Source organism: Erythrolamprus reginae, chromosome 7 (genome assembly GCF_031021105.1).
Source record: "Erythrolamprus reginae isolate rEryReg1 chromosome 7, rEryReg1.hap1, whole genome shotgun sequence".
In the NCBI taxonomy this organism is placed as follows: domain Eukaryota; kingdom Metazoa; phylum Chordata; class Lepidosauria; order Squamata; family Dipsadidae; genus Erythrolamprus; species Erythrolamprus reginae.
In genome coordinates, this window is record NC_091956.1 from 10,618,937 (window position 1) to 10,634,395 (window position 15,459).

General features: G+C 45.3%; 1 protein-coding gene across 2 annotated transcripts in view; it reads left to right on the forward strand.

The window, feature by feature from the left end:
* The window catches only part of SLIT2 (slit guidance ligand 2), a 284,549-nt gene that overhangs the window by 234,165 nt on the left and 34,925 nt on the right, over nucleotides 1–15,459 (forward strand). For both annotated transcript variants that reach the window (XM_070756973.1, XM_070756974.1), the window contains exons 27-28: nucleotides 7,294–7,391; nucleotides 11,774–11,913. In XM_070756973.1, coding sequence (XP_070613074.1) covers nucleotides 7,294–7,391; nucleotides 11,774–11,913 — 238 coding nt within the window. The remainder of the gene's footprint in view (nucleotides 1–7,293; nucleotides 7,392–11,773; nucleotides 11,914–15,459) is intronic.

A 15,459-nucleotide genomic window follows, 5' to 3' on the forward strand; every position in this document is an offset into this window, starting at 1 on the left:
GTCTGGAACAGAAATTTCTCTCCCCTCGTGGCTCGTATCTTGGAATACTCGCGTGTGGAGCAGCTCGTATCTAGAGGTACTACTGTATAATCAAGATTATCATTATCATTTAGACTTATATATCGCTTCACAGTGCTTTACAGCCCTCTCTAAGAGGTTCACAGAGAGTCAGCCTCTTGCCCCCAACAATCTGGGTCCTCATTTGACCCACCTGGGAAGGATGGAAGGCTGAGTCAACCTGGAGTCTACTGAGATTCGATCTGCCAAACTGCTGGCAGCCATTAGCTTGCAGTACTGCACTCGAACCAGTGCACCACCAAGGCTCTAAAACCCTTTACTACCAATTTGTATGCGCAGAAGCATTCCGGGCAGATAGGCGGAACCTCCTGCCACTGGCGGTACCGGAAGAAATCTAGTTTGACACCCCTGGTCTAGGTCTTAGGTTCAGGCAAGATACATTAAGTATATAAAATACTATTTACTTTGGCAAATGTCTCAGTCAAGAACAATCCTAGTCATACACAATTAAATCAGTCGATACATATACAAAACTGTAAGCCCCACTTGTTCTGCTTACAAATACATTAAACCATCATTTGAACCCACAGTTCTTACAACATAGTCACAAAGACAAACTAGCAGAGAGTAGCCAAGAGAATCACACTTCTGGCTCCCTCTTGTGGCCATCTGGAACACTAGCTCTTAAAGCAATAGTGTTCTATTACATGTAAGCATACATAGAAACATAGAAGACTGACGGCAGAAAAAGACCTCATGGTCCATCTAGTCTGCCCTTATACTATTTCCTGTATTTTATCTTAGGATGGATCTATGTTTATCCCAGGCATGTTTAAATTCAGTTACTGTGGATTTACCAACCACGTCTGCTGGAAGTTTGTTCCAAGCATCTACTACTCTTTCAGCGAAATAATATTTTCTCCACTGCATCTGGAAGGAGAGTCCAACATGGGTATTACTCCAATCTTATTGGTAGAGACTGAGTTAGAAATTTAAATATTAATTGAGCACCACCCCCTCTGCTCTTCCCATGAGCCAGTTTTAAAAACTCAGTCTAAGAGTAGAGACATGCTGAGTTTGTTCTGAGGAACTTTGAATAGTTTAATATATAATAAAATGAATGTATAACCTGTTCAATCTGTTTCTTTGTTTTTCAGATAGCAGAAACGAAGTGGAACAGACGGCTGGGGTCTCTGCCCTCCGCGGGCAGCACCCCCAACGATCCTCCTCAGGGGTCTTGTATTCCCCCCGAGGGAACACCCCGCAGAGGAGCAGCCAGCCTGGGGTCCCTGACCTTCGAGGTCATACCAGGGCTGCGAGCCGAAGGTGGAGGGGAATGCCCCTCCACTGGGAGGCTCGGAGGCGATCCGGCTTTGCCGGCAGGGAAGCGCCTCTCAGCTGTTCGGCGCGGCGGCCGCTGCAGATGCCGCCGAAACCGCTGGAATCGCCGCCGAGAGCTGCGGCCAGCGGAGCGCCTGGAGAGACAGCTGCCTCGCCCCCGGAGCCTTGGGAAAGGCCGGCGAGAAGGGGGCCAGAGCCCCAGATGCTGCAGGACCCTGGGGACTTGCTCGGACGCCGGGAGGCGCGGGCGCCGCCATTTTTGGGCGCGGAGTTTGGGCGTCGCGTCATTAGGCGCGAAAACGCCCCCCCCCCCCAGGCAGCAAAAGAGCGCGAAGAGGCCAAGCAGCCCAACGCGCAGGCGCGGGCCCAGCAGGGACCCGGACGCCATTTTTGCTTGACGCAGTGAGGCTGCAATTACCGGAGGTCAAGCTAAGTGATTTGGAGGCATAATTGGACACTGTGAGTACCATGGATGACCGGCAAGGCCCCGATAAGCCCGAATCCCCTCGGCCAACAAAGGATAAGGCCAAAGGGAAAGGAAAAGAGAAGGCAAAACCCTCTCATTCCCCTGCCTCCACCTCTTCCATTAAAGAGGCTGAAAAGCGCATCAAAGCGCTCGAAAAGAAGCTGGAGGCCGCATTGCAAGCATCTCCAGCGGGCCTGCCGCCAGCCCAGAGACAGGGGCCTGACCCCATGTCGCCCCCAGCCACCTTTGGGCCTATGGGAGCTCCACCTGCCGGGGATTGGTCCCCAGATAGACAGTTTCTGCCCATGCCTCAGGCCATGCCATCCCCCAGCACTTCTTGGGCCAGACCTGGATCAGCGGGGCCCTTGGGGAGAAGCTCCCAGGAACCATCAGCCACCTTTACCCCCACTGCAGCTGGATTGAGATCACAGCCGGGTGCGTGGCAAAATTTGCCCCCAGATCTGCAAGACATCATAGCCAGTGCCTATTCGCAAAACATGACTATGGGGGCACAGCAGTATGGCAGGCAGCATCTTCACTCAAAGGAATCGTGGTCAGCTCCACCCCCCTCGGGTTTGGGGTCCTTGTTGGAAGAGCCAGCTCAATTTGAGGACAGCGAACCAGAGTATGGATTCTCAGAGGATGAGGCGGCGCCAGAGCAGACACCTACGGTGGGTCTATTCAAACCTACGCTGTTTAAGACTCTGTTATTCAAGGCCAAGCACGTAATGAACCTCCCTGGTTCAGAGAAGGCCACAGAGACCACTGAGACTGGCAACACTTCGACCACACTTCTACAAGAACCTCAGCCCGAGTCTGACCACTTTCCTGCTTCGGACATCTTTATAAAAGGAATCAAAAGGCCCTGGCAGTATCCTGCAGCAGCCCAGGGACCTACCAACTTGGAGAGGAAATTCTATACCTTCGACGAGGAGGTAGAGAAACTATTGGAATTTCCCCCAATCGACCAACCGGTCGTGACGCTAGTTTCTAGCGCATTAGTACCTTCAGAGACAGGTGACAGCCTGAGACCTGAAGAGAGAAAAACGGAAACGTTGCTGCGCAAGACACATCAGATGTCTGGCTGGAGTTTCAGAGTGGCTGCAGCTGCATCATTCATCAACCGGGCATCGATGTTGTGGATCCAGGAGATGCAGTCCCGCCTTGGTCCAGAGGACGGACGTCTTCGTCAGGATCTGAGTAAGCTGCGGGCGGCAACGGAATTCTCCGCAGACGCCACCTTGCATGCGGCCAAGTTTTCCACCAGGAGCATGGCCGCAACGCTGTCTTCCCGCCGTCTGCTGTGGCTACGAAACTGGCAGGCCGACCTCAAGTCGAAATGGCGGCTGGCATCCGGTCCTTTCCAGAGCTCAACCCTGTTCGGTGACCTGTTGGAGAAGGTCCTCGTGGAGGACAAGGACAAGAGAAAAGTCCTCCCCAGGTCCAACCGACGACAGGACCGTAGATCCACGCCATACTCAAGGCGCCAGTCCTTTCGTTGGGACACATCAACCAACTCCGGCCAGAACCAGCGCTCCTTTGCTCAGGGCCAGTACAATCCACAGTCCTACAGGAGCGACCGAGGTGCCTTTCAGGACAGGCCAAGAGGATATCAGCAGTCCAGAAGGCCATTCCGTGATGGCAACCAACGAGGATTTAAACGTAATTCGAAATGACTCGGACACCTCACAGCCCTTAGGAGGCAGGCTCCAGGGATTCAACTCCACCTGGCAAACGACCTCCCCCGACAAATGGGCTGTGGCCACCGTCACACACGGTCTCAAGTTGGAGTTCGTTCAGTCTCCTCCCAGTCGCTTTTTGCACTGCCCGAGACTAAAGGACTTTCAGAAAAAGTTACAGCTGCGCAAGGAGATCACACACCTGTTAGACATACAAGCCATAGAACAGGTCCCCCGGCAAGAGGAAGGCCAGGGGTTTTACTCAATGATATTCATCGTACCCAAGGCCTCCGGGGGCTGCAGGTTGATATTAAACCTGAAGCAACTGAACCTCTTCATAAGGTACCGGAGGTTCAGAATGCATTCCTTACACACTATCTTGGCTTCCGTCCGAGCACAGGACCTTTTAACGTCCATAGACCTCAAGGAAGCTTACCTGCACGTTCCCATACATCCAGAACATCGCAGGTTCCTTCGCTTCTGCTCCGAAGGGAGGCATTATCAATACAGGGCAATGCCGTTCGGCCTTTCATCGGCCCCACGCACCTTTACCAAACTGCTGGACGTGTTGACAGCCAACTTGCGAGCACGATCCATCAGGTTGATGGCCTACCTGGACGACATCATCATCTTGTCCAGGTCCCAAGCAGCGGCGAAGAGAGACCTCACCGAGACCATACATACACTACAAAGTCACGGCTTTACCATCAACGTAAAAAAGAGCCAGCTCACGCCCACCACCAGTTTACTTCACCTTGGTGCGGTCATAGACACTCAGACGGGCACCGTAGTGCTGTCGCCAGAACGGCAGAACAACATACGACGCTTGGTGTCCAGCATCCACCGGGGACCAGTGCCCCTATCTCTACTGTCAAAGATACTAGGCACTATGGTGTCAGCGATTGGCATCGTTCCTTGGGCCAGATATCACATCAGGACATTACAATGGTTCCTGCTCCCAGCCCAGAGAACCAAGGTGAGCCATTCCCACAGACTGGTACATTTGCCACAACAGGTCAAGGATTCCTTCAGATGGTGGACATCTGCCGCAATAGCCATCGGATCTCCATTCCAGAGGCGGAACCAAGTCATCTTGACCACAGACGCCAGTCTTACAGGATGGGGTGCCCACATCGGGACACAGATGGCTCAAGGGCTGTGGAGGGCGGAGGATTTATCGCCCGTCAACATAAACTTCTTGGAATTAAGAGCAGTATTCCTAGCTCTACAGACATTTACGACCTTGGTCCAGGGAAGACACGTGTTGGTGCTCACGGACAATGTCGCGACCAGGGCCCACTTGAATCACCAAGGGGGCACACGGTCGCAACGACTCATGAGAGAGACAGAAAATCTCTTCATCTGGGCCGAAAGTCATTTGCTCTCCCTGTCAGCGGAACACATTGCGGGAGTCAGCAACACGCAGGCGGATTGGCTAAGCCGGTCTACCCTGGATCCGTCGGAATGGAGACTAGATCCGAGCATCTTCCGACAGATGGTCGCCAGATTTGGAGCCCCATCAATAGATCTGTTTGCGAGCTCCCAGAATGCTCAACTGCCAAGATTCTACACACGGTTTCCAGAGCCCGGGGCGGAGAAAGTCAATGCCCTGCTGACACCCTGGCCGCCAGGCCTACTGTACGCATTTCCACCAACGAACCTGATTCAGCGAGTGGTGGACAAGATTCTACGGGAGAAGGCAGAGGTACTACTGATAGCGCCTCATTGGCCCCGGCGCCCGTGGTTCTCCGATCTGGTGGCATTGTCAGTGTCACCCCCATGGAGGATCCCAGACCGGATGATATCGCTGAGCCAGGGGAGTCTACAGCATCCAGACCCACAGTGGCTCCAACTAACCGTCTGGCACTTGAGCGGCTCAGACTACGACAATTAAAATTACCTGACAAGGTCATTGATACCATACAGGCCGCAAGGCGTCCTTCAACGTCTCGCATTTACCAGACGACATGGGCAGCCTTTTGCGGTTTTTGCGACAAACAGCGGGTTAACCCTAGGACGGCGTCGGTGATCACTGTTCTTGAATTTTTACAAGCAGGACTTGAGCGTGGGTTAGCACCGAACACACTAAGACGTCATGTGGCGGCCCTTTCCACCATGATACCAGTGGAGGACGTAAGATCCTTGGCTTACCACCCTTGGGTGAAGGATTTCCTGCGAGGAGCATCGAACCAACATGCCCCGCCAGTTCGGAGATTTCCATCGTGGGATCTCACACTAGTCCTCAGGGCTTTGTCTAAACCACCGTTTGAACCTTTGAGGTCCATATCACTACGACTATTGTCTCTTAAAACAGCCTTCCTAGTTGCGATTACGTCTGCACGAAGGGTGTCGGAACTATCCGCCTTGTCGGTAAGGCCGGACCTTTGCATTTTCCACCCGGACAGGGTGGTGCTGAGACTAGACCCGTCCTTCATACCGAAAGTTAATTCAGACTTTCACCGGAAACAGGAACTGATACTACCGGATTTTTGCACGCACGGTAGTCACCCATCGGAGTTAAGATGGCACAAAATAGACGTGCGCCGTGCGGTCAAGATTTATGTGAGGCGAACGGAATCGTTTCGGCAAACAGAGAGATTGTTCGTCGCGTTTGCACAGGGGAAGAAGGGACTTGGAATTTCATCGACATCAATTAGCCGTTGGATCAGAGACTGTATCGCGGAGGCGTACAGGGCTCGGGGACAACCTGTACCAACGGGAGTGACAGCTCACTCCACGAGGAGTGCGGCCACTTCAGCAGCCTGGGTCACACAGGCGTCCATAGATGACATCTGCAGAGCTGCCACGTGGGCTGCCCCTTCAACATTCATACGGCACTACAAGTTGGACTCCTTTGCTTCGGCAGAAGCAGCCTTTGGGAGACATGTTTTACAACGAGTTTGTGTTTCTCCAACGTCCCTGACAAGACCTTCTCCCTCCCATGGGCCGTAAATCTCTGGTATATCCCATGTTGGACTCTCCTTCCAGATGCAGTGGAGAAGAACCGTTGTACCTACCTGAACGGTCTTCTCAATGCACTGGAAGGAGAGTCCAAACCCACCCAGTATGTTTAGGGGTGCAGGGACGCCGGAGTAGGCAGTTAGTCAGTTGTTTATTATTATAATAAAATTTGGTTATCCTCTTATATGTTTCGTTTTTAAAACTGGCTCATGGGAAGAGCAGAGGGGGTGGTGCTCAATTAATATTTAAATTTCTAACTCAGTTGGACTCTCCTTCCAGTGCATTGAGAAGACCGTTCAGGTAGGTACAACGGTTCTTCTCATGTTGCTTTTGATCTTTCCCCCAACTAACTTCAGATTGTGTCCCCTTGTTCTTGTGTTCACTTTCCTTGGTTTGTGTTATATATTGCCAAACCGAACTAGTTATGTACATAGTACTAACCGGTATATAAGACATTTTAAAAAACCAGCATCTTGAGTTTTTTAATTGATGCGTTAGTTGTATCTTTTATACGAGTGAATCCCTTTGTTTGTTCATAACACCTAGTTATCTTTCCTTTGGTGGGTGTGATGTTTCAGGTTCTCAGTCAATAATAAAGTTCTTTATTATTTTATTTTATTGATATATTTTGTCAAACAATTCTAGGATGATAGTTTGTATAAAGGTAAAATTAGAAAAAGTAATAATAAAAAATAAATGAATTGAATAAATTGAATAAAAAGTTCTTGACTTCAGGTGCTATTGTTCTACTATAGATAGGAAGGTATGCGATATTTTCCCCCTTATTTTTCTGTGCCACTTTTGCTCATTGTGTTCATTGACTTGTAGGGCCGAGACTGTGAGGTTCCGATCCATGGCTGCATCATTAGCCCATGTAAAGAAGGAGGCACCTGTCACTTAAAGGAAGATGAAAAGAATGGGTTTTGGTGAGTTAAAAAAATAGACACACAAAATGGAAGCCTCCTCCTCTTCCTTCCTTCCTTCCTTCCTTCCTTCCTTCCTTCCTGCCTGCCTGCCTGCCTTCCCTTCTCTTCTTCTTCTTCTTCTTCTTCTTCTTCTTCTTCTTCTTCTTCTTCTTCTTCTTCTTCTTCTTCTTCTTCTTCTTCTCCTCCTCCTCCTCCTCTTCTTCTTCTTCCTCTTCCTCTTCCTCTACTACTACTACTACTATTACTACTACTTCTCCCCCTCCTCCTCCTCCTCCTCTTCCTTCTTCTTCTTCCATTCTCCCAGTAATGAAGTAGGTGACATATATTGATTTCCAAGTCTTTCATAAAAACATCAATGAGCTTAATGCATTTTGAAAACTTCTCTTTCTGTCTATATACTGTTTTTTTTTTAGTCAAGACCTAATGGGGAAAGATAACATGATTTTGGGCTCTTGTTATCCTAGCTAACAGCCAGTTAAATTCCTCCTGAAAGTCTCGCAATTCAGAGGTTTTGCTTTGCCTCTTATCAGCAGCTTACAAATGATCAGGTGTAAATCCCAGTGAAACACAAAATTAACAATTCATTTCCAGTCCAGCACCCTGCTGGGCAAACACGCTGTGTGCATTTTTAATCTAGAGCTTGTTTTAATCACAGAATGTAGGCACTCCAAACGTAGGCTCTTAAATTATGGAGCTCAGAATGGTAATAAATGGACCCCATAATCCCATAATAAAAATTCTGCTGGCTTGTTAGAAACAATTTTGATTCCCCCTATTTAATAAGCAATTATCTTTCTTTTTTTACACACAAATTGCAAGCAGTGGCTGGATTGATTTGTCTCTGAAATTAATTTCAAACAGCTTAATATGCTAAATGGCTGTTTTAATCAAAAAAGTGAATAAGTAGCCCTCCAAGAAATACTTCTGGTGGAGAGGCTGCCACAAGGCGAATTAAGACCTATATTGTGAACAACGGTTCTAGTGATTGCCATAAATGCATAGTCACTGATTTCCAATTGAGGCAAGCATGAATAAGTAATTATTACTGTGCAATAATTAAGACCGTAAATTATGTCTTGGCGAAACTAAATTTGTTAAGTAATCCCTTCCCTCTCACTTTCTTGCCTTTTTTCCTTCCTATGTGCTTATGCATGCATTTATGCATGCATGAAATCTTGGAATTCATTAATGAGTCAAGCATTCGGCAAAGTGCTTTCCACCCATAACCAGGGGTGGGCTGCTGCCCAGATTGGGTGGGGGGATGCATTGGGATAGAGAAAATGGAGCTCCACCCCAGAGCACCCAATTTGCACCGAAAGATGTTGAAAGAAAATGCAGGGTGTCCTCTTTGGGCAGCCTCTGCGTTCTTTCCGAAAATGTTTAAACCCCCCAAAGCCGGCGATTCTGCTACAAACAAAAGTGTCGAGGAAAAGTCTAAGGAGATCCGATCTGGAATTAATTCCATGTGATCTGGGAGTCTGCCTCCCCTTCCTTTCTGTTCTGCCAGGCTCTATGATAAGAGTCTCCCGAAAATTCAAGGGTACAAATTTCAGACACACTTGAAAGTTCAAAAACAATGTTTTTTATCACAAAAATTCAAAAGAAACAAAGCACCTTTTTTGTATTGCAAAGAGCACTCGTCCCAAAACAACCTGGTAGTCTGTACAATCCCCTTAATCAGTCCTTAAGTACTTAGCAGCTGTGAAGAAACATCACAGCCTTTCTTCTTCCACAAAGTGAAACACACACACTTTGCTCTGCTTTGGTTTCAAAGTCATGAAAAATCAACAAACAAAGTCCAGAAACAGCAAGGCATGGTCCTGAAGAAACAGCGATCCGATAATCTTCCACAACGGCCAAGCCAACACACTGCTATTTATATCAGCAGCTTTAATTACTAAAGCCCCACCCCAAACACAGGTGGCCTCTCTTATCTCCTGTAATATTTCCTCAATTGGTCTCTTCTATGCATAATTCTGCGCCTGCGTGGGTCTAGCACTTCTTCATCCGAATCAACCGAAGATAATGGAGATAGGCTTCCTGAGCTGTGTGCCGAGCCCCCCTCTTCCAAGTCACCCCCACCTTCTTCTTCATCCGAGGAAACTGCACTACCTGACTCTGTCGGCAATAAAACAGGCCTATGGCATGTTGATGTTTCCCCTGCATCCACCTCCACATTCCTTGGGGCAGGAGCTGGGCCAGAGCCAACCACAACACTTTCCAAATGGCTATCGTATTCTTTAGAACAGAGGTCTTCATAGCTGGCTGGAGAATTCTGGGAGTTGAAATTGACAAATCTTAAAGTTGCCAAGTTTGGGGACCTCCTGCTCTAGAAAAATTAAATGGATAATGCCAGAAACCTTGATTTTGTTTGGTAGTCTGCAGGAAGGAGGGTGAAGACTGTTATGTGGATTGGAGCATTTTGGGATGTTCACTTAGTAGCAAGGAACACTTTAGATTGCGGCCTTTGAGTAAGTGATTATTTTGCGAGTGGCCCTTTTAATCATGAAGGCACCTTTAGGACAATGCTCAAAATGTGCTTTCAAAATCCTAAGTGAGATGTTTCTGTTATTTCACTCTTCTATAGCTGCTCACTTCTAGGATGTGGGTGAATTCGATGATCGGCTTGTTTTGAGTCCATTTATATGGGGATTGTTTTGAGGTGCTTGGAAAATCCTTGATCAAGTCACATGATCATCAAGCTATCCCCACCTGGTCACATGGCTGGCAAGCCACTCCTACCTGGTCACATGACCATCAAGCCACGCCCACAAAAAAGTCATGCCTACAGTGTGGTACTAAAAATTTTGGTAGCCCTTCACTGCCCTTAACGCTCAAAATGCCTTACAAATTTCAGTAATTCAGTTATTCTTTATCTTGTGTGCTCCATTCGAGCATACTTTATGGCAGAAAGATTCCTTCAAGCAGTTCCCTAAAATAAAGGTAACAAAATGGCACTAATACCGGGACCGCCTTCTGCCGCACGAATCCCAGCGACCGGTTAGGTCCCACAGAGTTGGCCTTCTCTGGGTCCCATTGACTAAACAATGTCATTTGGTGGGACCCAGGAGAAGAGCCTTCTCTGTGGCAGCCCCAACCCTCTGGAACCAGCTCCCCCCGGAGATTAGAACTGCCCCCACCCTCCTTGCCTTTCATAAACCCCTTAAAACCCATCTCTGCCATCAGGCATGGGGGAATTGAGACAGATTTGTTGTACATTGTTTTATTGTTGCTGTGAGCCGCCCCGAGTCTGCGGAGAGGGGCGGCACACAAATCTAATTAATAATAATAATAATAATAATAATAATAATAATAATAATAATAATACTGCCGAGAAAGTGGCCAGAAATATATTAGAAAGATTAAAACTATATACTTGAGACAAATGGCCAGAATAATTATAAATGAAGATATAATAGATAAATTTAATATCCAAAAAGAAGTCTGGCAAGGATGTCCATTGTCCCCCTTGTTATTTATATTTACTTTGAAACGCTTTCTCATCAAATTACCCAAATATTTATTGAAGGATTGAAAGTCAAAGACCAAGAATATAAACTTCATGCTTTTGCAGATGACTTAGTCTTTATTATAGCAAACCCATTAGAAATAGGATTAAAATTATTAGAAAAAATAAATAAATTTTGGAAAATAGCAGGTTTAAAAATAAAGAAAAATAAAATAACAACTAAAAGCATAATAATAATAATAATTTCCCTTTTCTATTTTTCCATTGTGGAGTTTGGTTCCAACTCTCCTCTCTTTTTCATTTAGCTGACCTGAAATTCTTCTCAGTTCATAGAGTATCGTATCAGAAAAACTGTTAGGCACATGCACATTTCAAACATTGTGTGCAGTGGTCCCTCTAATTTTTTGGGTGGGTGGGCGGAAAAGTATAGTGTCTGAGCGGCAGTCCCTTCAGGACTGGGCGGCACAGAAATAATAAACAAACAAACAAACAAACAAACAAACAAATAAAAAACCCACCCTGTTTTGCCTCAGAGAATTTCAAAATAAAATACTGTACTGTGTGTCTATAACAGTGAGCTCATAATAGGGCAACTCTATCAATATCAAAATGCCACTTAAATAGTTGAGCTAGTTTCAAACTAGATTTTGATTTTCTGTCTCTCTTCCTTACTCCCATTCTTTTTCTTTCTCTTTTCCTTCCTCTCTTTTTTCTATCTGTTTCTCTCTCTTCCTCTCTTCCTCTCTCTCTCCTTCCCTCTCACTCTTTCCCTCTCAGCTTCTGGGCAGGTTTGGAAAACTCTGAGTTGATGATGATTTTTAAGTGAGCGATTGCTCACTGCTCAGCTTAGAGGGAACTATGATTGTGTGTCCTATTTTCTTTGTTGGAAGATCTGGTCCGTTTCCTTTTACAGGTGTGCCTGTGCCGATGGGTTTGAAGGTGAAAACTGTGAAGTGAACATTGATGATTGCGAAGATAACGATTGTGAAAACAATGCCACGTGTGTAGATGGGATAAACAACTACACTTGCCTTTGCCCGCCAGAATACACAGGTATGAAGACGATCTTATTTTAATATATCACAGACTCCATAATCTGATGGGATCATCCTGTGTGTTAATAAATTTGATCCCTGCTTCTTCTTCTAGTTCAATTGTCAAAAGTGTCTCTTCATCCCAACTTCTTCTGCTGTTTATACCTGTGTGCAACCTAAATTGCATGATAAGAAAACTCATACCTTATACACACACAAAAAAATTAAGATAGAAGCATAAATCAAGGAGAGAACAAAGGAGAAATTTCCTTTGTTAATTAATCGGTGGAACCTCAGAAGTTGTGTATGTTCCATCACTGCAAGTTTTAAAGAAGATGTTGGATAACCACCTGTCTTAAGTTGTGGAGGGTTTCCTGCCCAAGCAGGGGGTTGGACTAGAAGACCTCCAAGGTCCCTTCCAACTTGGTTATTCTGTATTCTTTTTTAAAAAAAAATAAACTTTATCGATTTTCAAACTTTTCTTTATAAACTAGTCATTGCATTAGTTCTTAGAACAATTCTACATTGTTACATAGTTCTGTTTTCTCTATAACTTTTTCACATTACATTAGTTCTTCTTTTTCCAAATTTCTTATACATCAATCTTTACATATTATATATTATACATTCATATATTTACATATTATGATTCTTACTTTTGCTTTTCTTTTTTTCCTACATTCCATCCAATGATGCCATTATTCCCAGGTTTCGCAAGAAACCAAATCTTTTTGGCCCCTTAGCTCTATTGTGAGTTTATCCATTTTGGCACATTCAGATATCTTTTAAAATTATTATACTTTCTGGAGGGATTTCTGGATTTTTTCCAAAATTGTGCAAAGATAATCCTAGCTGCGGTAGTGATGTGTAGTATCAAATATTTAGTGCTTTTGCTATATTCTTTTTAAAATATTCCGAGGAGGAAAAACTTTGGTGCGTATTCTATTGATTGATTGATTGATTATTTATTTATTATTTAGATTTGTATGCCGCCCCTCTCTGCAGACTCGGGGTGGCTCACAACAAAATAAAACAATTCATTGTATTGTATTGGCAGTTCTGTGTTAGCAAAAACTCCAGAAGAAAAGGATTTAGGGGTAGTGATTTCTGACAGTCTCAAAATGGGTGAACAGTGCAGTCAAGCGGTAGGGAAAGCAAGTAGGATGCTTGGCTGCATAGCTAGAGGTATAACAAGCAGGAAGAGGGAGATTATGATCCCGCTATATAGAATGCTGGTGAGACCACATTTGGAAATACTGTGTTCAGTTCTGGAGACCTCACCTACAAAAAGATATTGACAAAATTGAACGGGTCCAAAGACGGGCTACAAGAATGGTGGAAGGTCTTAAGCATAAAACGTATCAGGAAAGACTTAATGAACTCAATCTGTATAGTCTGGAGGACAGAAGGAAAAGGGGGGACATGATCGAAACATTTAAATATATTAAAGGGTTAAATAAGGTCCAGGAGGGAAGTGTTTTTAATAGGAAAGTGAACACAAGAACAAGGGGACACAATCTGAAGTTTGTTGGGGGAAAGAACAAAAGCAACATGAGAAAATATTATTTTCCTGAAAGAGTAGTAGATCCTTGGAACAAACTTCCAGCAGACGTGGTAGATAAATCCACAGTAACTGAATTTAAACATGCCTGGGATAAACATATATCCATCCTAAGATAAAATACAGAAAATAGTATAAGGGCAGACTAGATGGACCGTGAGGTCTTTTTCTGCCGTCAGACTTCTATGTTTCTATGTTTCTATGACAAATCTAAGTTATAGTTTAAAATATTTAAAAAAACCCATTTAATAAGCAAACATACATACAAACATACCATGCATAAATTGTATATGCCCAGGGGAGATGTCTCAGTTCCGCCATGATCCTTTAGTTATCTCCTGGAGTGTATTTTATTCCAGTGTTCTTCTGTATAACCTACTTAAAGTAGTTAGGTTTTTTTTTTCTGGGATAGATAGATATAGGATAGATATGCAAATTTTGTATGGTGATATCATTAGACCCGTGGTGTCATTATTGTTGAATGCTGCCCCCAGTGGTCGGCTGCTGCCCCTACGGGGGGGACACACACACGCAGTGGGGGTATTAAGTTTATGCACTATTTATTGAATACTTAAATAGTTTTTCTCTTGCTCTTCCTTCTCTAGTGCCTTAGTATGATCCTTAATTACTTTTAAAATAGCAAATAATTAAATGGTATGCTTTTATCCATAAATGCTTTAATCATTTTAATCATTCTCTAGAACTGAACTTTTATAGCAACGAAAGAAAATTGAGCTTCTTGCCTAATCTGTTATCCTACTGAACCTTGTGGGTTCAGGACAAAACCTTCAAATGTTACTGTGCTCCTCAACAAATAACGCTGTCTATCATTTGTCCTTTTTGTGGCTATTCAAATAATGGGACTTCATCAACTGGAAAAAAAGAGTCCAAGCCCCTATTTAAAAACATATCTTGGTCAGTAAGCCCCTCCCCACCCAATCACATGACCTTTAAGCCAGCCCCAGTTGCATGATTGTCAAGCCACTCCCACCTGGTCAAGCCACACCTGCAAAATAAGCCACGCCCACAGTGTGGCAATAAAAAATTTGGCAGCCCACCACTGGCTGCACCCAAGATTTTTTTTAAAAAAAATATCGTCTGCAAACTTCACCTCCTTTATGTTGACACCTAATTTTGTGCCATTTAAAAAAAACAGCAGCTCTAATAAAGATATTGAAGGGGAAATGAGAGAGCCATCTGATGCCCTATTTACGTATCACCTGAAATAGAAAATAGAGAAGCGAAACATCTTGAAAGAACAGCCAAGTCCAGATTTTGCCTTCTGGGGAAAACACCTTTGGCATTTGGTAGCTGTCTTTTCTGCCCTACTGTCCAGTTTTATTTATTGGCGATACAGTGCTACCTCGTCTTACAAACGCCTCGTCATACAAACTTTTCGAGATACAAACCCTGGGTTTAAGATTTTTTTGCCTCTTCTTACAAACTATTTTCACCTTACAAACCCACCGCTGCCGCTGGGATGCCCCGCCTCCGGACTTCCGTTGCCAGCAAAGCACCCGTTTTTGCACTGCTGGGATTCCCCTGAGGCTCCCCTCCATGGGAAACACCACCTCCAGACTTCCATGTTTTTGTGATGCTGCAGGGGAATCCTAGCAGGGAAATCCCAGCAGCGCAAAAATGGGTGCTTCACTGGAAACAGAAGTCCAGAGGTGGGGTTTCCCAGTGAAGGGAGCCTCGGTGAAATTGCAGCATCGCAAAAACACAGAGGTCTGGATGTGGGGTGTTTTTGCGATGCTCAGATTTCACTAAGGAACCCGCTGCCAGCAAAGCACTCATTTTTGCGATGCTGTGATTCTCCTGCAGCAATGCAAAAACACAGAAGTCTGGAGGTGGGGTTTCCCATGGAGGGGAGCCTCAGGGGAATCCCAGCAGCGCAAAAATGGGTGCTTCGGCTGGCAAAAGGGGTGAATTTTGGGCTTGCACGCATTCATCGCTTTTCCATTGATTCCTATGGGAAACATTGTTTCATCTTAAAAACTTTTC